Source organism: Mirounga leonina, unplaced genomic scaffold (genome assembly GCF_011800145.1).
Source record: "Mirounga leonina isolate KUSES-001 unplaced genomic scaffold, KU_Mleo_1.0 Mir_115, whole genome shotgun sequence".
In the NCBI taxonomy this organism is placed as follows: Eukaryota; Metazoa; Chordata; class Mammalia; order Carnivora; family Phocidae; genus Mirounga; species Mirounga leonina.
This window is the reverse complement of record NW_023270268.1, coordinates 74,947,402-74,970,197: the sequence shown is the minus strand read 5'-3', so window position 1 is coordinate 74,970,197 and position 22,796 is coordinate 74,947,402. Positions and strand designations below refer to the sequence as shown.

Here is a 22,796-nt window from a genome sequence, read left to right as displayed (position 1 = left end):
AAGGGGCGCCTGGGTGGCTCAGTCGTTAAGCGTCTGCCTTCGGCTCAGGTCATGATCCCAGGGTCCTGGGATCGAGTCCCACATCGGGCTCCCTGCTCAGGGGGAAGCCTGCTTCTCCCTCTCCCACTCTCCCTGCTTGTGTTCCCTCTCTCGCTGTGTCTCTCTCTGTCAAATAAATAAATAAAATCTTTAAAAAAAAAAAAAAGAAACAGGAAAGAATTTTTATGTGGAGAGAACACCATGGGAAAAGACTCTGAGTTAAGAGAGAATAGGGATGTCAAGAAATTGAAAACTCTAGTATGGTAGGGATACAGAGAATTAGGGGGAGACAGGTGAGGATGTATAATGCAGAAACTGCTAGGGAATTTAAAATATCTTAAAACCCAGAGAGCCTCATGTCTACACTTGATATATGTTTCTCTCTAGAATAAAGTGCAGTAAGAATATGTACAGGAAGTGGCTACGGTAATATACCAAGAGATGATAGTGACCTGCACCAAGATGGTGGCAGAATGGATGGCATGATGTAAACAGCGTAGGCACACAGTCAAGGGGCTGAATCGACAGGAACGAGTGAAAGATAAGAATCATTCAACTTGTTTTAGGTATATAGTGGATCCATTCACTTAAAATAGGGGCCATCAGCAAAGGCTTCGTGAAGGGATGTTCTTGAGTTTGAGGTACTTCTAAAACATCCAAGTGGAGATGTAAATGGGCAACTTACTATATGGATCTCAGAACTTAGAAAACAATCTAGGTTGGAAATACTGGTAAGGTAGTCCTTTGTCTATATCACCTACGGGGTGAGAAAGCAATGATTCTTAAACTTTAACCTGCTTAAGAGTCACCTCAGGGGCTGATTACAAATCGTGATCACCAATCCCAGAAAGCCTGATTCAGCAGACCTAGCAAATAATTCAAGAAAAAGCATTGTTAACGAATCCTCTCAAGTGATTTTGAAATAAATGGTCCAGACAACATCTTGAGAGCACTGACTCCGAAATAAAAGAGTATTGTGAAGAATTCTAATGGTTATTGGTTAAAAGGAGAGAAGGAAGAAGGAACAAAGCAAGCCAGTAAGCAGCAAGAGAGAGAGAAAAAACCTGACATGTAGGACACCAGAGAAGTCAAACGGACAGACTGTTTCAAGAAGTCATTAACTGTGTTGAACGCTATTGAGGACCACTAAGAGTAAGGATAAAAGGGCCCACTGAATTTACAGCCATGGAATGAGAGGGTGGTGAGTAATGAAGACAACACTTACAAGATGTTTGGCTCCATAAAGGACGTGCAAACAAGAGGCAGCAGGCTACTGGGGATGGCATAGGGCTAAGAAGGGATTTGTTTGCTGTTTGACTTTGTTTTGGGATGCTTGACCAGAAAAAAACGGTGAGGCTCAAGATGTATGAGACAGAGAACACTTGAATTTAATTCTTTTTAATCCTGCTAGTTATTATACAAATATAGGTTCAAATCTTTTCTCAGATAAATAAAAGCCACAGCCTATCAAAAATATTACGAGATCCCAAAGTTATTTTCTACAGTTAAGGAAGGACAAAATACTGATTGGTCTTTGGAAAAAAGCAAAAATACTGAATGGTATTATATATCCTGACTCTAAGGAAAAGGTGGGGCTCCTCATCAAAGGCAAAGATGAAAATTGAGGCAGCAGGAACGAGTGCCACCTGCTGGTAAAATATAAATTCTCAGTATTTTAACTGAAATAGAAACCAGTCTTACTAGAAATTTCAACTAACTGGATTAGAGGTTATGCTTCACACTGATACAGAATATCAGATCTTCCCACCCCACAAAGAAAGTCTTTGGTCTGCTGGTCTTCCTCTATTTCAAAACATTCAACAGTAGGAGGCACATAAATCCAAGAGCTTTTACATTTTCCCTAGGTAATTTTAAACTGAAATACACCGCCTCCTAATTTCTACCCACTGATACTAGCCTTCCTTCTGCTACAATATGGTAAACCCCCATATTGGAGGCCTTCATCATCTGAAGGCAGGCATGTCTCCACTTACTTAGCCATCAGATTAAACAAACCCAGTAGAGTTTTTTCAAATGCTGTTCTTTAAATCTCCCACCATCCTGGTTGTGGGATGTAGCTTAATCTGTCAATAGTCCATAAAGTATCTCAGAACTTTTATTTCCAACAGGTAGCCCAGTAGTACCATTACTTACCTTTTCTGGGCCTTCACACACTATTAACTCATGCTAAGTCTGTGGTCAACTGAAATCCTGTCCAGCAAGATCCTCCCAATCTAGTACTCATGTAATTTAATTATTTGGATCTAGTGCAGTCTTGATGTTCATCCTTGTTAAATTTCATCTCGTAACAATTTTGATGGCATTTTGTCAAGATCATTCTGAACCTTGGTTCTTGGTGCCACCGAAATTTCACAAGCCACTCACTATATCTTCATCCAAATCAATTATAAAAAATGGGATATGACAGAGCCCTAAAATGCAATTAATACTAAGTCACCAAAGAATACTCTTTTGGGTACGATGTTTATCTAGCTGCAAATCTATTTACTATTTACCAATCTATTTACTACTCATTAATTTATTTCAGCCATTAGGATAATGGAAAATTTAGACAAATGCTTTAATGAAAACAAGGTATCATGTAACAGGCATTCCATGAACATTCTGTCCTCATATTCCTTTCAAAAAGGTAATTTATGAGTTTAACATGGTCGTTCTCAAGGGAACTCATGGAAAATGTTCATAAACCACACTGGAGTTATCAGTGGATACTTTCCTAAGTCCTCTTCCTTTAAAAAAAAAAATACACTTTAAGAGTCAACCTATTTAATGATTTCATGATCAACTATTTAAGACTAAACACTTAAAATGGCAGATTTGTGGCTAACCATACATGTATTTCACTCATTCTAATGGGCTGAAGATCACCTTTTCCAGAATAAAACTGTTCTCCTGAGTGAAATAAATTGTGTCTCCTCTGCTTAGGCATCCATGCTTAACTGAACATACTTTAAAAATGAATCCAAAGTTACTTAAAAATTATGAATAGCGACACAGATTGTTCAAACAATATCTGGGTTATAATTCCACTGGGTTTTGAGATTTAAACAATCATTATGCAACGAACTATATGTCACATTTGCTGGCCTTCAGCTTTTTAATATATTTTTAACTAGGCGGGGTGCCTGGGTGGCTCAGTTGGTTAAGCGACTGCCTTTGGCTCAGGTCATGATCCTGGAGTCCCAGAATCAAGTCCTGCATCGGGCTCCCTGCTCGGCAGGGAGTCTGCTTCTCCCTCTGACCCTCCCCCCTCTCATGTTCTTTCATTCTCTCTCTCTCAAATAAATAAAATCTTTAAAATATACATATATATTTTTAACTACGCTTTTCCACTTTAAAGACCATTTTCTCTGCTCATGAAAATAGAAGCAAAATAAGAAGTACTGTTCTTTAGTAGAATATAGCAATCCAGATGTGGACCCTGAGGCCCAACTTCCTGGATTCTAATCCCAGCTCTATCATTTATGAACTGGGTGACCTGGAACAGGTTACTTAACCTCTCTGTCCCTCAGTCTCATCTGTAAGTGTGAATAACAACACTACCCACCATACAGAGTTATGAAAGAATGAAATGAGTTACTATGTGTAAAGCATTAACAGTGTCTGCCATACAGTAAACATTAAATGGGTTAGACGTTTGCTCTAATTCTCATTCTTGATCACCTATTAATATCAGTCACCCTTTCTCATGGATCCTTTCCCTGCACTTGCTCTGAAAATAACTGTATAAAACAACAGTTACTTAGGAGCTGGGCTCTGAAACCAGAAAGGCCTAGATGGGAGTGCTGGCCCACCACTTACCAGTAATGCTACCTTGGAAAATCACCTTTTTCCAGCTCAACTTCCCTCATCCATGCAATGGGGATTAAAAACAGCATCTGGCTTCATGGGGCTTTTGTGAGAATTAAATAAAAATTGTATTAAAAAAAAACTTCACATAGTACTTGGCATGTAGTAGATACTCAGTGAATCTTGATCAAAATCCCTTTCTGGGTAGCCCTCAGCATTTTGGTAGGCACAATCTGGGGACTATTTTCCTTTCTGACAGTCTTATAGGTTCATGATGCCTTTGACATATATCTTTGATTATCTGCCTCTCTTCCATCTTTCATAGTTAGTCTGTGCTTTGTAGACAGATACTTCCCTCAACATTCCTCCCCATTTCCTTTCTTTTTGAATTTTTGTGGTTATTATGTCAAAATTTAAGAATTTCCTGTTCTTTGTGAACCCATTTGTTTTCTGAAGCCTATAACCATGAGATTGTGCCCATATTTTTCTTCTGAAACATGTGCTTTCTAAAACATAGGATTCAAGCTGAGCTTATTTCTTAACATTATTACAATCTTTAAAATAAAGTGGTATCTTTTTCCCCCTCAAGAGTCTATCCATTCTATTTCCCTAATCATTGGTAAAAAGTAAATCCAGAATAATGGTTTCCACCACTGTTTCCTTTACCTTCTAGGAGACTCAATCATTAATCAAAAATTGTAGCAGATACTCTTTTAGCAGAATGAAACTTCCAATGTATATCTAAAGAACACATCCCTATTACAGTTTGTTTCTCTGTAAATTTTATAACCTGGATTAGAAACAGTCATCTGTAGTCCCTGTCATGCAAGATTCTTTTGCATTTCTCCACCAGAACACCACCTTTTTCTACTTTCACAGCTCTCTGCCACATTCTTCCCCAGCACAGTGGTTTCTGTATCACACATATACACACACACCCCTCATTAGCCCTCCAAGCGTTCCCTATTAGAGGTTTCTTTCCAAAAAGTGTACCTTTCAATGGCCAGAGTTCTTTCATAAATGCCATCCCATCACTTCTTGGTAATAGACATCCCCTTGTTAAAATACTGTATTCTATATATACTGCAATGGTATATACAAATTTATTTATATATAAGGTATTAGTGCCAAACAGTATTGTTCCCAAGTGCTTTCCTTCTGCCATATGCCTTCCTCCTAAGTTATCTGATTTCATAATTTTATTGGGGCTTATTCCTCTACTTCACTGATAAATTTAATGAGCCTACAACCAAAAAGTAATAAAAGTTACTCTGCCAGAAGACCACTACCATAGCATTAAAGAACACAGCTCAAGAAACCAAATCTTCCGCTCATACCCTCCAGCTCTTAACTGCACTATCTATTCTTGTCTTCCAAAGTTACTAGCATCTAATGGAGTTATGGAAATATATAAGCTGTGCCTGCTCTTCAGAACACCAAAACCCCTAGATTCTTCTAAGTATTTCCATTAATGTACACGAGAAAAATTCTTTGACTGGATTGCAAACTTAAGATAGCAAGGACCATGTCTATTTTACACACTGTACGCCCAGTGCCAGGGGTGTGTACCTTGCCATACGGACCAAGTTCTGCCCACAGCCTGTCTCCGAATGGCTCATAGCTAAGAATGGTTTTTAAATTTTTTTTTTAATTATTTTATTTTATTTTTATTTTTTTTAAGATTTTATTTATTTATTTGAGACAGAGAGAATGAGAGAGAAAGCACATGAGAGGGGGGGAGGGTCAGAGGGAGAAGCAGGCTCGATGCGGGACTCGATCCAGGGACTCCAGGATCATGACCTGAGCCGAAGGCAGTCGCTTAACCAACTGAGCCACCCAGGCACCCTGGTTTTTAAATTTTTTAAGGGCTGTTTAAAAAAAAAGAAAGAAAACAAAGAAGAATAAGTGAGAAACCATATGGCCCCTTCTTAAAGCCTAAATTTTCCCATCAGGCCCTTTTTAGAAAATGTTTGTTGACCCTCCGATTTTTGTTAAAAGTGAAGGCAGGGAAGGGAGAGGTGAGGGAGCTCGAAAAATGGGAGAAGGACAAACAGAGATTTGCAATAAATATAACTGGAGATCACTACAAACAGTACAACTCACATAATAAAAGTTGTACAGGTCTTTAAATAGTTCCTTGCCTTCCATTTTCATTGAGCTCCAAGAGAAACTACAGACCTTTCATTCGCCTATTGTAGAGATCTTTCTCTGGGGGTAACCAATCTGTTGTTGCGTCACAGGTGCTCCTAGAACTAAATTTAAACCCTGGTAGTACACCTCTTCTCTAACTAGCCTAGTTAACAAAAATGTTAGTTATCAGCAAGGTGTCAGCCACTGTAAGGTGTCACTGCACAGGTATGCATCCTTATAGACACATCCTTTCCTTCCACATAGCACTAAGTAACTAACTGCATCAACACTCCACAACATTTTAGGTGGCTGTTCCCATGTGACCTGTTACTTCAAAATTTCATCATTTAGAATGCTCCAAAAGCCCTGAAATAAAGTTCTGAATGCTGAAAAATGTTCAACCAAAACAGGAAAGTCCCCTTCTCAAGTAATATGAAGGAGCAGTATTAGACCTATTCATAGCAATGTCTCTTAGAAGCATGTGCAAAGGTGTACCTGAAAATGCTGCTCCATCACTTGGATTTTTCCCTGGTCTGGACACTTTTTCAGAGCTCGATCTGCATAGTGGAACAGGATTTCTACCATCTGTAAGGAAAACAGCCTTGTATAGAAAATCAAAACATACCTCTAATATTATTCAATACTTAATATACATGGATCTTCCTAAATAATACAGAATCAAGCTTTATTAAAAATACAATTTAAAATTTTAGTGCCTTATTTCCCATTATTTTTAACCCCAGACTAATTTCTTTCAGCCTCAGGGCTACTACTAATTTGCTAATCTCCAGGTTCTAGAGCTCAGTGGTATCTTTGTTGCTCAGGAAATGAAAAACTGAAGGTAAGCTCTTCAGAAATGCTCTGCTGTAGGTCTTTCCCTCAAGAACACAGAACACAAATTCCTGAAGTATTTTAGCAGATACCGAGAAAGTTATTCATGAGTCTGCAAGAGTGACCGATTTCTATTCATGTTTTCTATATGCTTACACTAAGTTGAAATGTAATTTTTACCAATGCATTTGCACAATAAAAAAAGAATAATGACTATATAATAAATGGAGTCAACCAAGTCTAGACTGGGAAAACAAAGCCAACATTAAATATTAGCATTAATGCTAATTAATAATAATACAACAGCCCTCTCTGCTACCTCAGGCAACACAAACACACATGTAGTATTTCTATTTCTCATAATCACCTGTTTATGAAAACTAACACATGTCAACTTTTTATGGGCTCTAATTAGGCTCAGAAATAATCCAGATCTTTGGCTTTCTCCCTCCTCCTTTCTGCTGTCTTTTGGCTATTTTACAATTTTATCATCTTCATAGTGAGCAAGGGAAAAAAGGAAAGGTGATAAGAAAGTTTAAAAGCATTCAGGATGACACCAGGGAATTCTAATCTGACTTGTTTTTTTATATACTCTCTCCTTGACTGTAGCCATTTACCTAATTATGCCCCCAAATTATTAACGAATACCAAAAGCAAACCTGTACTGTGCCCAAGTTAAGCCCCTATTAAAATACTCACTCGATCTGCAACAACAGCCTTTCGCTTACTGGCATCCCCGGATAATCCTGCAGAGAAGCAAAATCCAGCATAAAAACAAAGTCCACATCTTAAGGACTGAAACTGTTGTGGTCTTCTATTTACAACCCGTGCTAACAATAAACATAATTATAACAAAAAGTGTATCTTTCAATGGCCAGAGTTCTTTCATAATATGCCATAATAAGAGCCATCTCCCATCTACCGGACCTGATAACATTATCAGTGTACCTCCCTTTTATCCCAACAGTAACTTCTTCTTATCAAAGAATTTAAAAAGCGACATTAAAACTCCAAATCCCGTCATTAACCTTTTTCAATGGAAGTCTGTAAGGTTTGATAATATCTTGTTCATAAAATATTTGAACACTAAGCTAAAAAGTATTCCATGAGTGTTAATTATTATTAATATTATTATTTATTCTTTCTACTCTAAACAATGTCTACTACACTGGTACTCTGTTAACTTACCGACTACTGCTTTTGCTTTTCCTTCATGGAAAGACCATGCAAGAGCCAAGGCTTCTGTAAGACAATCTTGTTTCAGGAGATGATCCACTCTCTAAAATGAATAAATGAGAAAAGCTAGATCCCTTTGTTCAACCAACTACCAGTTGGAATTCCTATTCTACCTTTTCAAAAGTTGTTGCTTAACAGCTAAAATTATTCCAATAACCATGTAACTATATTTCTGTTGGTTTTTTTTTTTTAAGATTTTGTATTTTATTTGAGAGAGAGAGAGCACATCCCCCACGAGCAGGGTTGGGAGGGGGAGAAAGGGAATTCCAAGCGGACTCCACTGAGCACGGAGCTCAACACGGGGCTCTATCCCAGGACCCTGAGATCATGACATCAGTCAAAACCAAGAGTTGGACGGTCAACTGACTGAGCCACCCAGGCATCCCTGTGACTATCTTATTTCCTTAACACACTGGATAGGACAGTGACTGTAAGGGCTAATACAGGCAGCCACAAAGCCTAAATATGAAAAAAGGCAAAAGCTGGAATGTCACTGTAACAAAAATGGCTACTTGTTTATCACAACATCCACTCACTCCCTCCTCCTTAGCAACAAATCCCATGTGTACCTGAGACAGCAATATACCAGCTTAAGGACATTTCTAAGACTCCCTTGGGGGCCATGTAACTAAGTTCTGGCCACAGGTAAGTGGAAGTGTTGTTTGGCCTTTCTGGGATATGACCTTAAAAGGCAGGCGCCAGCCCTTCTCTTCCCTTTCCTCCTGCCCGGAAAGTGCACTTCACAGCCAGAGCTCCAGCAGCCATACTGGAACATAAAATGAACTAGAGACAAGAATTCACACACAAGGATGGGGGAACGGGATAGTATACTAAAGACCAAGAGCTGCCACACTAGCCACAGGCTCCCCACCTCCAGAATGTTTTTACATAAGAAAGGAATCTTGTTGAAGCCACTGTTATTTTAAATTTTCTGATATATGTAGCTAAATGTAATCCTAATTTATAGCCAGTTTTATCAAATCAAGTACCTAACAGTGATTCTGATATACACTTCTAAAATTAAAAAGCACAAATCCAAATAATCCTTTCCTGCAAAGTCAAAACAGAAATGTTAAGATGCTATCAATTCAACAGCTCTAACATATAAAATTACTTTAAACTCACCTCTCTCCAGCTTCTCAGCATCATCACATAAACAGACTGGAAAATAAAGAAACTGTAATTAAAATGATCATCTTTAACAGCCTCATTTGGGAGACATATTTGTCCCAGTCCCACATCTCATTTTACATCTCTCTAAGGAAAAATATTTCACACTACAGTTAGAGGTATCTACTAAAGGGTTTTCAAGGGCCCACATTAAGAGTAAATCAAACAAACATTTAATGGTCACTAAGTCTACTGTCCAAGGAGTTAACTCCACAGGAAAGGAACAAAGAATGCCCTAAATCCCTATACTAACTGACATTATTTTGAATTTTAGTAATGAAGAGATATTTCTCCAAGTTAAAAAAAAAAGAAAAAAAGGCAAGGAACAAATTGATATACAAAAAAGTTCCTATTCTAGTGATTCTATTCTAAGTCAAACACCTCAATGCATTTTAATATATCCTAAGCTGATCTAAGCTAAAGGACATCTTAATTATATGACAAATATACATGATAAGGTATCTTCCTGGTCATGAAAACATAAATGTGAAAATTATGAAAGTATGTCCTTGAATCAAGAAAATAAGCATCCTATGACAACCTAAATGAAAGTAAAAATACGTCTAAAACTAGAGAAAATAAATAAGCTAAAGATCACAACTATATAACCCCTGAAAAGGGAGCCTGCCTCACTCAGTCAGTTAGAGCATGAGACTCTTGATCTTGGGGTTGTGAGCTCAAGCCCCACATTGCATGTAGAGTTTACGTAAAAGAAAAAAAAAATTCCCCTTAAAAAAACCATATATATATCTCCCCTAAAAGTTTCAGATTACTGATCAATATTCACTTTATAATGCACAGCTCTCTTTACCAGAAACCTCCTTCAGCCACAACTACCCTGACACAAATGCCAAGTTACAGAGTAGAAGAGCTTACTTTTGTCCCCAAATAAAAGATTTGACCACCATAGCTACTGATGGATTGATAACAAGCCTTCTCTCCAACCAAAGCCTATAAAAAAAAAAAGTTAAAATTACATGCATTAGAAGTCTCATTAAGTTTTAAAGAATGTCAAGTACACAGACATTTTAGGTCAACATAGTTTTATCCCATAAATTGTGGGGAAAAAATGTCAGTCAAGTGCCAGTCTGTCAGTGGAAATGGCAGAAAAGACAAAGTGCAAAAAATTAATTCCCTGCTTACATACGGTCTTTTTATTTTTTCAGAGTAACATAGACATGGGAGGAATATGCCAACTTACTAAATCTAAAGGGAAACTGTGGCAGTCTGCCCATTATTGGAAGACAGACATTCACTGCTTCTGGCAAAGACCAAGGCTGTTTGAAAATGGTAACCTCTAAGTTCTTTGAAATAAACATCAACCTAAAAGGCAAGGAGAAACAGGAAGACAAAGCATAATATATGGGAGTCAGCCTAGCCCAGCAAAAGAGAAACAAAACCTACTATGTGATAAATTTGGATTGTGAATTTTGACTCTGTTACTTAAGGTATGACCCTACCTTAAACAAGTTTCAAACTTCCAACATTCAGTTTTCCCATCTTTGAAAAACCATGCAGTTTCCATGAAACTTAACTATGTTAATATTTATAAATGTCCCCAAGTATGTAAATGGTCAATAACTGATAACCATGATAATTTTTTAACTTTTCACTATGAAATTTAAAAATATATACAAAGGTAAGGAGAATACAGTGAACACTCCGCATCCATTAATCAGCCTCATCGATTACAAGATCATCACCGATCTTGTCTCACCTGTACTCCCACAGACTCTCCTATACACAGTATAATTTTGAGATGATTCTCAGATTTTGAATATTTCATTTATAAAAATTCAGTATATGCATAATAAATAAGTCCTTTTTAACATAACAACTTCATTAGCATACTTTTTTAAAATCAGTAATATGAAATAAAAATAAAATTCTCACTATGAAATATCCAGTATTTGGATTTCAAATGGTCTCATAATTTATGTCAAACGTTGTTGAGGTTTTTGTTGTTTTGTTTTTGCTTTTTCTACATTTCGTGTGTCTAAATCAAGATCCAACAAAGGGACACATATCGGAGCTGGCTGGTCTGTCTCTTAACGCTCTTTAAAAGTTTATAGGTTTTGTCTCCATCTCACTCCTTTATTTTCCTTGAAATTTACTGCTGAGAAACTGGAATACTTATTCCATAGTTTCCTACTATCTAGATTGCATTGCTAATTACATCCACACGGAATCTTTTAACATGTTCCTCTGTCTTCCATATTTTCTCTAGAAGATGCTTGATCAGAATCTGTGTCTTTTGCTTTGATTTTGGTTTGGGTTTTTTTGGGCAATACTACTCTAAGTACGATGTTAGCTATAAGATATATAGCTATATAAGATATATTAGCTATAAGATTTTTATAGATGCCCTTGTTTATATGGCTGAAAAAACTCCTTTTATTCCTAGTTTGCTGAGTTTTTCAGAAATGGATACTGAACTCTATCAAATGCTTTTTGTCTTTTGAGATACTATGGTTTTTCTTTTATAATCAACTAATACAGTAAATTATACTGATTGTGAATGCCAAACCAGCCTTGCATGCCTTGGAAAAACACCATGTGATCATAATTTATTACTTTTTATACATTGCTGGTTTCTATTTGCTAATATTTTAAGTATTTTTACTTCTATGCTTATGAGAACATTAGTCTATAGTGTTCTTTATTGTAGTATCTTTGATTTTATCTGTCTTATAAAAGTTATGTGCTCCCTTTTGCTCCCTATTTTTAAAAGATTTTTGTGTACAATTGGCTTTTCTCCCCCCTTAAATATAACAAACCTCACTAGTGAAGCTCTCTGGGCCTGGAGCTTCTTTACAGAAAATCAATCAATTTCTTTAACTGATGCAACAGTCACTTAGATTTTCTATTACTTGATGAGTCGGCTTTGGTAATTGGTGCATTCCAAGAAATTTTTCCATTTCATCAAAAGTTGTTGAATTTATTGGCATCAAGTTATGCACATATCTTTTTAATATTTACAGACTCTCCAGTGAGGACACCTCTCCCATTACTGATACTGGTAATTGTGTCTTCTCTTTTTCTTGATTAATCTCATTAGAGGTTTACCAATTTTATTTCTCTTTTAAAGAACTGGTTTTTGATTTCTTTGATTTTCTCTACTATCTGTCCATTTTCTATTTAACTGATTTGTGTTCACCTTTTTATTTTTCCTTCAATCTACTTTAATTTTGCTCTTTTTCTTTTTCCTTAATTAAGACAGAAGCTAAGGGCATTGACTGGAGATCTTTCTTCTTTTCTAAAGTATTTAATGCTGTAAGTTACCCTTAAAAAACTGATTTAATTGTAGACCACAGATTTTGATAGGTTATATATTCATTTTCATTCAGTTTAAAATATAATCCAATTTACTCTGAGCTTTCTTGACTCATGACTCAGTTGTTTAATTTCCAAATATTTTTTTCCAGATTTACCCTGATGATTCCTTCAACAACTCATGGAAATTTGTTTTAAGGCCTAGCATATATCCTATATTGGTGCATGTTCCACATGCTCTTGAACAAAGTTTGTAATCTGCTTTTGTTCAGAGGAATATTCTATAAATGTCACTTAGGTCAGTTGGTCAACAGTTTAACTCTTCTATACCCTTAATGATTTTCTCTCTACTAATTCTAATAATGACTGAGAGGGATTTTGTGTAATTGTGGATTTGTTGGTTTCTCCTTTCAGTTCTGTCAGTGTTTGCTTCATGTATATTGGAGGTCTGATACTGGATACTTAAATCTTTAAGGTTCTTATGTCTTCTTGTAACCCTTTTTATCAATTTGAAATTTCTTTATAACAATATTTCCTACTCTGAAATCTAGTGATTATGATTAGAGTTTGCACAGTATGTCTTTTTCCATCATCTTACTTTTAATTTACCTGTGTCTCTGTACTTAATATGTTTTATAGACAGCACAGAGTTAGTTCTTGCTTTTCTTTATCCAGTCTGACAATCTCTGCCTTTTAATTGAAATGTTTAGACTATTTCCACTTCCTATAATTATTGATATGGTTGGGTTTAGATTTTTTATTAACTGTTTTTCTACTTGTCTGTTCCCTTTTTTATGCTTCGTTGAATTTGATATTTTTTAACATCCTATTTTGTCACTACTATTAACTTATTTAGTTATACCACTTCTTTTTCAGTGACTGCTCTAGTGTTTACAATATGTAACTTTAACTTATCTCCTTCTACATTTAAGTATTATACAATTTGATGTATAACGTAAATCCTTACAATGATATACTTCTATGCCCCACTCCCTGCTGCTATATATTAGTTTTGTCATACACACTACTTCTGCATTATCATAAACATTACAATATATTATTTTTGTTTTAAACTGTCAATTGCTCTTATTAAATAACAGTACGGAGGTATAATTTATATACCACAAAATTCACTCATTAAATGTATAATTGAGTAACTTTTAATAAATTTAGTTACCCAACCACCACCAAAATCCAGTTTTAGAACATCTCCATCACTCCACAAAGATTCCTTGTACGCAGTTCCAGTCAACGTTCATTCCTACTCCCAGTCTCAAGCAACCACTAATCTACATCTATCTCCATAAACTTGGCTTTCCTGGACATCTCATAGAATCAAACAATCTTTCCATATGGTTTCTTTTACTTAACATAGTATTTTTGAAAAGGTTCAACCATGTTGTAGCAAGTGTCAGTAGTACATCCTCTTCATTGCAGAACAGTATTCTCTTACATGGCTAAGTCACTTTTTGTTTATCCATTTACCAAGTGGTGGACATTTGGATTGTTTCCAATGTTCAGCTATTATGAATAATGTTGCTATGAACATTTGTGAACAAGTGTTTGTGTGGGCATATGTTTTCACTTGTCTTGGGTATACACCTAGGAGAACTGCTCAAATAAATCCTTATGAATATGTTGAACATTTGGAGGAACCGCCCACAGCAGCTGTACCATTTCGCACCAGCAGCGTGTAACAGTCCCAGTTTTTCCACATCTTCACTAACACCTGTGAATGTCTGCCTGCCTGGTGGGTATGAAGTGATATCTCACTGCAGTTTTGAGTTGCATTTCCCTAATGATGAAAGACGTTGAACATCTTGGCTATGCTTGTTGGCCATGTGTATATCTTTGGAGATTACTCCAGTTGTTTTTGATGGGAAATCTGCTCTCATACTTACTGCTGCTCCTGTGCATTTAATATGTCTTTTCTCTGTGGCTGCTTTAATATTTTTCCTCTTTACCACTCATTTTGATCAATCTATATACGGTTTCCTTTATTTTACCTGTGCTTGGGTTCAATGAGCTTCTTGAAAATTTGTGTTTATAGTTTTGGAAAGTTTTTGACCACTATTTCTTCCATTTCTTTTTGTCTCCTTTTCTTCAGAGATTCCAACTGCTCATATATCAGGCTACTCAATGCTGTCTCACAGGTCACAAATATTTTTTTAAATTATTTTTTCTGTGTTTCATTTTGGATCGATTCTATTGCTATATCTTCAAGTTCACTCATGTTTTTTCCTACCATGTCTACTCTCTGACATTAATCCCATCCAGGGCATTTTTCATCTCAAGCACTAATAATTTTTATCTCTAGAAGTTAGATTTGCATCTTCTTTAGTATCTTCCATATCACTACTTAACTTTTTGGATCTATAGACTATAGTTGTAATAACTGTTATGTCCTTATCTGCTAATTCTAACATCTGTTTCACGTCTAAGTCAGTTTTGATTGATCTTTCTTCTCACTATAAATTGTGTTTTTCTTCTTCTTTACATGCCTAGTAATCTGATTGAATATCAGACACTGTGAATTTTACCTTGGGTTCTGGAAATTTCTCTATTATTAATATTCCTGTGCTTTGTTTTGTGAGGTAGTTAAGTTGCCTGGAAAACAGTTTGATTCTTTCTGGTCCTATTTTTAAGATTTGTAGTGGGGACCAAAACAGTGTTTACTCTGGTCCTAATTACTCGCCACTACAGAGGCAAGATGCCCCTGAGTATTCTACCCAATGCCCTATATATCATGAAGTTTTCCATTCTGGCTGGTATAAACAAGCCAGTGTGAGCACTGGATACAGTTCCTTCTAAACCTAACCAATAATTCTTTCCCTGACCTTGGGAAGGATAAGCATTTGCTCATCAGTAGTCTGCTGAATACCCAAGGGGAACCATAGGTATAGTGCTTGCTCTCCTCTCCAGTACCTGGTCCTGCAAACTCAACCCACGTTAGTCTTCCCACAGTCTCAGCTTATGGAGTCCTTCAGGCTCCAACTGGGTTCCTCACCCCTGAGCTATACCCTGGAAACTCTCTCTAGGCCAGAAGCTAGGATAATCATAGGGCTCAGGTCACTTGTTTCCCATTTTGTCAGGGATTGCTGTCCTTCATTGCCTGATGTCCAGTATTTGAAAAGTTTTTTTTTCTTCTATACGGGAAAGTAAATCTAGTGCCCATTATTCCATCTTGGTCAAAACTGCAAGTTCAAAGTCTAACACCATTTCTAATAACCATTCAGACACAAGAAAATACCTAAGTGTGGGATAGTAATTAGTCTTTAGTGAATTCTACTGCATTACCATTTCTTATTCTGGATTGTCTTGGTTTCTAAATTCTGTGGCTGGAAGACCCTTTCATATATTTTTTAAACTCTGAAGTTCTAATACCTCAGGGAGATTTGAGCAATGACTGCATATCACATAGGTCTCATTAAATATGAACATCATTACTAATCTTTTTTCAAGAAATTACCCAGGAAAGCCTCTAAATTTCCTGCTTACGATAACTGGTTTAGGAAATCACAACTGTAAACTATCTGTGTAAATTGCTAAAGGCCATCACTGTGGTTGCTTAAGATACAGTAAAGTTAATACTAAGGTAATACTTGCGTGTCTTCCTTTTCTCCAGACTCCTACATTTCATCCATCCTCTCTTCCTAAAGACTCTCCTTTCTTTCTCTCAAAGCCATCTTGATCTTTTAATGCCCACAGCCCCTACACCTGCTCGAGGCTTTACAATCACCCAAGTCAGGCTACCTATCTCTAGTCATTCATCCCTTAAATCTATCAGGCTTATTGCCACCATTTTAAACTTTCTGAAATATTCTGCTTTTACAATTTCTTTCTCACAAATTTTCAATTTCATTATTTTAGTATAAAAGTTAAAATTCTTTGGTATTAAGTTAGTCACATTTCTGAACAGAAGGTAACAGGAATTACTGTTTTAGTTTACATTCCTGAATACTTACAAACACACCCATATCCACTTCAATCTAGACATAAAGATAACTAACTTCACATAGTTCCAATTTCTAGAACAAAAAACAAGAAAATACCAAGTTTATCAAAGCAATTCTAAGATAATGGATTACCCTTACCAGTGCCTGGCTAACATTTCCTCCGGTGGCTAGGGATTTGAAATGACTGCTGTTATAGACCAACTGAACTTCTGAGATCTCCACTGTTTCCAATTCCTCTTGAGTCTGCCGATCAATCACATGCAACTTCTCCACACTGTCCAAGAGCACAACTGTGCGTGAGTTTATCCACTGCAAATCAAGCACACCGCAAAAGAAAGGTGAGGCCCATCCCACATGATCATTGAGGACAAAAAGAAAGCCTGGCCACTCAGTTAAATTATATTGATGATTTTACCCATTTAGTAACTTGATGACAACAAAATCACACCAAGAATTACTCAGTGACTGTAGTGGCCAGACAGCAGTGGATAATAGTGCGTAACACAGTTCTGAGTTCTGACAGTGTTGAAATGACTCATAGTATTTAAAAAAAGGTAACTAAGAAGGGTGCCTGTGTGGTTCGGTTGGTTAAGCATCCAACTCTTGATTTCGGCTCAGGTCATGAACGTGAAATCAAGCCCCATGGGCTCCGCAGCGGGGTGGAGCCCGTTTAAGATTCTCTCTCTCCCTCTCCTTCTGTCCCTCCCTCTCGAAAAATAAATAAATAGGGGTGCCTGGGTGGCTCAGTCAGTTAAGCGTTTGCCTTCGGCTCAGATCATGATCCCAGGGTCCCAGGATCAAGTTCCACACTGGGTTCCCTGCTCAGCGGGGAGTGTGCTTCTCCCTCTCACTCTGCCTGCCACTCTTCCTACTTGTGTGCACTCTGTCAAATAAAAAATCTTAAAATAAATAAACAATAAAAATCAAAAAGGTAACTAAGAGCTTTAACAGATATATTACAGTATATATTAGTTTTAGTAAAATTCTTTAAATGGTACACGGGCACAAATGACTTAAGCAAAATGACAAACTGCATTTCTCATGTTTTTCACATTAGTTAAATAAAAGGGCAAATAAACCTCATAAACCTAGGTGGTCAAATAATTGTTAGCATTTACATAATACATACTTTAAAACAGAAGCATTCTAAAATATATATTTCCTTTAAAACTTCCCTACCAATTATGGGGGAGTTCCTTGCTTTTCTATTTCTCTATATTCTGAATTTTCTGTAGTAAGTACTATTATAGTTTCAGAGGTAATAACTTAATAATATTAAAAATTTTCTGAAGGATGCCATTTTGATAAATTTCTTGGGTTTTATGTATGATTTCTTCTTTTCTTCTTAAAGACTTATTTATTTGAGAGCGAGAGAGTGTGTGTGTGTGAGTAGGGGGAGGGGCAGAGGGTGAGAATCTTCAAGCAGACTCCCGGCTGAGCGTGGAGCCTGACATAGGGCTCGATCTCATGACCCACGAGATCATGACCTAAACTGAAACCAAGAAGCGATACCCAACTGACCTAGCCACCCAGGTGCCTCTACAATTTCTTCCTGTCAAAACAATTTTTTAAAAAATGTCAATCCCTCCCCAGGAAATAAATGGAGTTTTAAAATCTGCTCAATTAGAATTCTAAATTAGCCAGAATAAAGTACTTTCTCTCTCTGGTATTCCATGTCATCAGAGATTATTTGCATACTCCCGTATCAAAAACAACCAAGTTAAAATGATTACTTTTAACATAAGTGAAAATACACCCTTATCACTGTATTGTGGCTACTGTAAGGGAAGGGTTTTGTTCTGTTTTTCCCCCCAAAATTTATCTCTCAGAAAACAGGGAGTTTGATGTTCAAATTATTTACAAAGAGCTCTTATAAGGTGCTCTCTTGATTATTTAAAAAAAACAAAGTATCATTTAGGAAAGACACATTATTCGCCTTATACAACCTTAGTCAGTACTAGTTTTTAGATGCCATCAAAGGTCATCTGGTTAAAAGAGAATGACAGTGTCAGCAGGTTTAGCAATTATTCCTAAGATTAGACCCTCACAACTGCAACTGCTGACATTGTTGTAAACAAGCCTTTTAATGGTAATTTATAAAAAGCAATGCAGTTACTGTCACATCATGGATGAGCCAGAGGACAGATGAAAACAACTACTGCCCTACTGTGGGGAGAATGGCTACTTGTGGTTGAGGGAAAATTTTCCAAGGACAGAATCATATCCATATCTCAAACATCTTAAACAGAAGTAATTATGAATTCTAGGAAACGGTGTTAGATAATCCAACAGGAGTCCTGGTGATGACAAAGACACTGATGTCTTACATTCATGAGAAGAGTTTGAACAAAAATATTTCATGAAATGTATATGGAAAAAAAGTATTTCTAAATCAATAGTCTATCTGTGAGATTAAAAGGCAATGTGCAACTAAATAAATTGTATATTATAAATAAAAGATCCATTTCATCTATATCCTTAAAAGTTACATATTATCAAGCTAGAGGAAAAATTTTTTTAGCCATTTTATTAGGAAAATGAGGCTCTGTCTCTTATTTAGGGTTGCCTATATTCATGCATATACAAAATGTTTCACTGGATATTGATATGCCAAAAGCATTAATGACAGAAGTCCAGAAATATTACAATTACAGTATTTGCAAAGTTGACACACTATTTGAAAAAAAAAAAATTGATATAAAAAGAAATACTTTTTTAAACCCTAAAGTTGCTTAAAACGGAGATGTATGGTGGAGAGAAAATTCTGCCAAAGTTTTTAGCCATGAAAAAAAGAATAAATTAGATAAACTTCTGAACCAATTAGGACAAGCTCAGAAGAACAAAAATGTGTTTACAAAGAAAGCCGGGCAACAATCCTCAAAAAACCCACCCAAATTCTTCTGAACTCCCCTCTGAACTAATCAGGACATCAAAGAAAACTTTTTCTGACCCTGCCACTGTTCAGCAGGACATAGGCTGAAAGGCAATTAAAAAGAAGGTGGCATCGGGGCAGCTGAGTGGCTCAGTGGGTTAAACGTCTTGATTTTGGCTCAGGTCATGATCTCAGAGTTGTGAGATTGACCCTGTGTTGGGCTCCGCGCTGGGCATGGAGCCTGGGTACGATTCTCTCTCCCTCAGCCCCTCCCTCCCCTCTCTCTTGTTCTCCCCATCCCCCCACCCCGCAAAAAAGTAATGTGGCATTACACCAAACTCAGACTCCATTACTTCTGTCCATATTTTACATAATCCCAAATGTCAGGGTTCATGGCAGAAATCCTAGTAGTGCTAATACACAGGGTCTCAAAACAATTACATGAGATAAATGGGGCAAATTAATCTGAATACTCACAGTAAAGTTGATGAGATCATAGTAGAGGTGAAGGTGCTTTTGCTTAGTAACATGTATTGCTCCAGACTCATCTCTCTTAACCTGATGGTGAAATAAAAACAACCTAAATACCAGCTATGTTTTGAGGGGCTTTTGTAGATACTTAATTATACTCCACCTAGAAAATGAGTTCCATTCACAGTATGGATAAGCCCAAAGTACTGGCAATTAAAGAAACTAATACACAAATGAAAAAAGTCATTCACACCATGATTTGTACAAAATGTGAGGTATATCTGGTCAGTGGTCTGGCTCTCAGTCCTGTAACGTGTGTGCACTCTACTATAATTCAGAACAAATTAACTGCATCCCAGCAGCGACTGTACGTACTCAGCTAGAGTTAAAGCACAAAATGGGATTGACCACATGGTATGATAAAGTCAAAAAGTCCATTAAAAAAAAAAAAGCTGCAGTGACAAAACTAGACTTTTCTAGCTCAAACAGCCCAAAATGTCCCAGGAGAACCTCAAGTGTCAACAGTTTATTTACATATGTGTACCCACACCCTCTCTAATCTTTCAGCACCCTTATAATTTGCTCTCCCTGCTTCCGCTCCAAGGTGACAGAGCATGCAGAAGAGAGCCCGATGTACTTCTGACCCTTGTGAAATGCAGGACATCCTAGCCAACCTGGGCTGCCTGACACTCTCCTGGACTAGCGTCCTAGGTGGCTTCCTTTCCCTTCAAGCCCCAATCCCTTTGTTTTCTAGTCCCATCACTTACAGTGTTGGCCTCACCAGATACCTGAACAAACAACGGAGCCCTCCTAATGCAGGCCCTTCACGTACACTCATCTCTGCTTCACTAAGCCACTTGCCCTGGAAGAAACGATGTGCTAGTAGGAGCATGTGATCTAGAGGCCTGTGCTTCGGTTCCACTATTACAGCCGTGTGACCCAGGGCAAAATAAACACCAAATTGTTCCCTATTTGGCATATACTGAAAGTGTTTCACAAACAAAAAAACAATGCCAACCTCACCTATTGTGATTCGCTGGAGTCCTTGCTAAAGAAGATCACTTATACATAATCTAAATCCCACCCCCTCCACCCTGCTTACTATTACCTCTCCCTTGCTGGCATATTCACTCACTCCTTTTTAAGGGCACTTTTCCTTTTGCTATCTAACATGTTTCTGACTTTTCCATCCTCAAATAAAAAACAAAAACAAAAAGCCTTTCCCCGATTTGCTTTTCACAGATACTTAACCATTCTCTTTCCTGTTGCAGCCAAACACTATAAATGTAAGTTTGCTCTTCTCGACGCCCATTTCTTTAACAAGGCTCTACCATGTAGCTTCCACCTCCATTCCACTGATGACTAGTCCTCTGAAAAGTTTCTAATCAACAACTACTTGCGGGGGCGCCTGGGTGGCTGAGTCGGTTAAGCGTCTGCCTTCAGCTCAGGTCATGATCCCAGGGTCCTGGGATGGAGTCCCACATTGGGCTCCCTGCTCGGCGGGGAGTCTGCTTCTCCCTCTCCCTCTGCCCACCCCCACTAGTTTTCTCTCTCTCTCAGTCCCTCAAAGAAATAAATCTTAAAAAACAAAACAAAACAAAAAAACCCAACTACTTGCATATTCAGTGGTCTTACCTTCAGTGGTCTTCTCTCTTGATCTTTATTTAATAATGGTATTACCCTGGAGCTGACATTGTCCTGAAGCCTCTTTGTCTCCTATGTGAAGCCATACTGTCCTACTTCCCCTCCTACCCCTATGTGCCTTTACTGGAACATTCATTCTTGATTCCTTTTCTTTTCCCTTCCTCTTGTAAGTACCTGCCAAGGCTACGTATGCTCTGGCTTTTGATTTTCACGGCTTCAACGACATTCTCTATCCAGAAATTCTCATTTGCACTCCAGACCTGGACTGCTGCCTGCCCAGAGGACATTCCCTGAGAGAACACTTAAGAATCCCACCTTCGCTTCTAACTCAACACATTCAAATCCTCTGTAACCCCAGCTTTTCAAATAACTCATGCTTCTAAAATGCAGTCAGAAACACAAAGATTCATTTATGTCCTTTAGTTCCCAGATCCAGTAAGATGAGAAGCCTCGTCTTTCCTTCAAAATGTCATCCTTCACTCTCACTGCAACCAAGCATCCTTGTCTAAAGACCTCATACCTGCTTTGGCACAAGAGCAAAACCCTCCATTTCCCTGCTATCCCCTATAATCTGTTTTTTCTGCTACTTCTATACTGATCTTCCTAAAATACCACTTTAATCACATCTTTACCTCTTTAATTAGCTAAGAACCTGTGACAACTCCTCATTACCTAGTCTAGGCCAATTATAAAATCTGGATCAGGGGTCAGTAAACTTTTTTTGTAAAAGGACACACAATAAATAAATATTCTACGTTCTGTGGACCATACAGTCTCTGTCACAACTATTCAATTCCACCACTGTAGCACTGAAGCAGGCATAAATCATACATAATCAAATGGGCATGACTGTGTTCCAAGAAAACTTTATTTATAAAACAAGTTATAAAATTTTATTTATAAAACAGCCATGGTGTGCCACCCCTTATCTAAATCTACACCATATATTCAACTTGATTTTCCACAGGTTTCTCACTCTCATTAATTCTATGAACATTTATTAAGCATCTACTATATACAGGCACTGTCCTCGTGGCTGAATCTTTAGATTTATGGAGCTTTCACTTAATGAGAAAGAAAAATATGAGAAAAGTAATTTTAAAAGTACTGAAAATTATCAAAGGAGAAGTCAGAAGGTCTTGTGGGTATTATGTAGCAGAAAACAGTTCAGGAAGTCAGGAAGGCAATGTTAATCATGAGTTAGGTAGACTAAAGTGGAAGAGGGCATAGATCTTCCCCAGCAGAGGTGAGAGCATATGCAAAGACACTGAGGCCAGAGTCTAGTTAGAAAGCTATGCCAGAGCCAACATAGAAGAAATGTCAGTGATTTAGGCTAGGGAAACAGCAGTGGGGGAGACAAGAAG

General features: G+C 37.3%; 1 protein-coding gene across 6 annotated transcripts in view; it reads right to left on the bottom strand.

Annotated features, from left to right (window-relative positions):
• VPS8 (VPS8 subunit of CORVET complex) overlaps positions 1 to 22,796 on the bottom strand; it is a 252,231-nt gene that overhangs the window by 183,511 nt on the left and 45,924 nt on the right. For all 6 annotated transcript variants that reach the window (XM_034999742.1, XM_034999746.1, XM_034999741.1 and 3 more), the window contains 7 exons: positions 19,795 to 19,875; positions 16,584 to 16,754; positions 10,093 to 10,167; positions 9,172 to 9,207; positions 7,999 to 8,089; positions 7,510 to 7,556; positions 6,475 to 6,564 (listed from right to left, as the gene is read on the bottom strand). In XM_034999742.1, the coding sequence (XP_034855633.1) occupies positions 6,475 to 6,564; positions 7,510 to 7,556; positions 7,999 to 8,089; positions 9,172 to 9,207; positions 10,093 to 10,167; positions 16,584 to 16,754; positions 19,795 to 19,875 (591 nt within the window). The remainder of the gene's footprint in view (positions 1 to 6,474; positions 6,565 to 7,509; positions 7,557 to 7,998; positions 8,090 to 9,171; positions 9,208 to 10,092; positions 10,168 to 16,583; positions 16,755 to 19,794; positions 19,876 to 22,796) is intronic.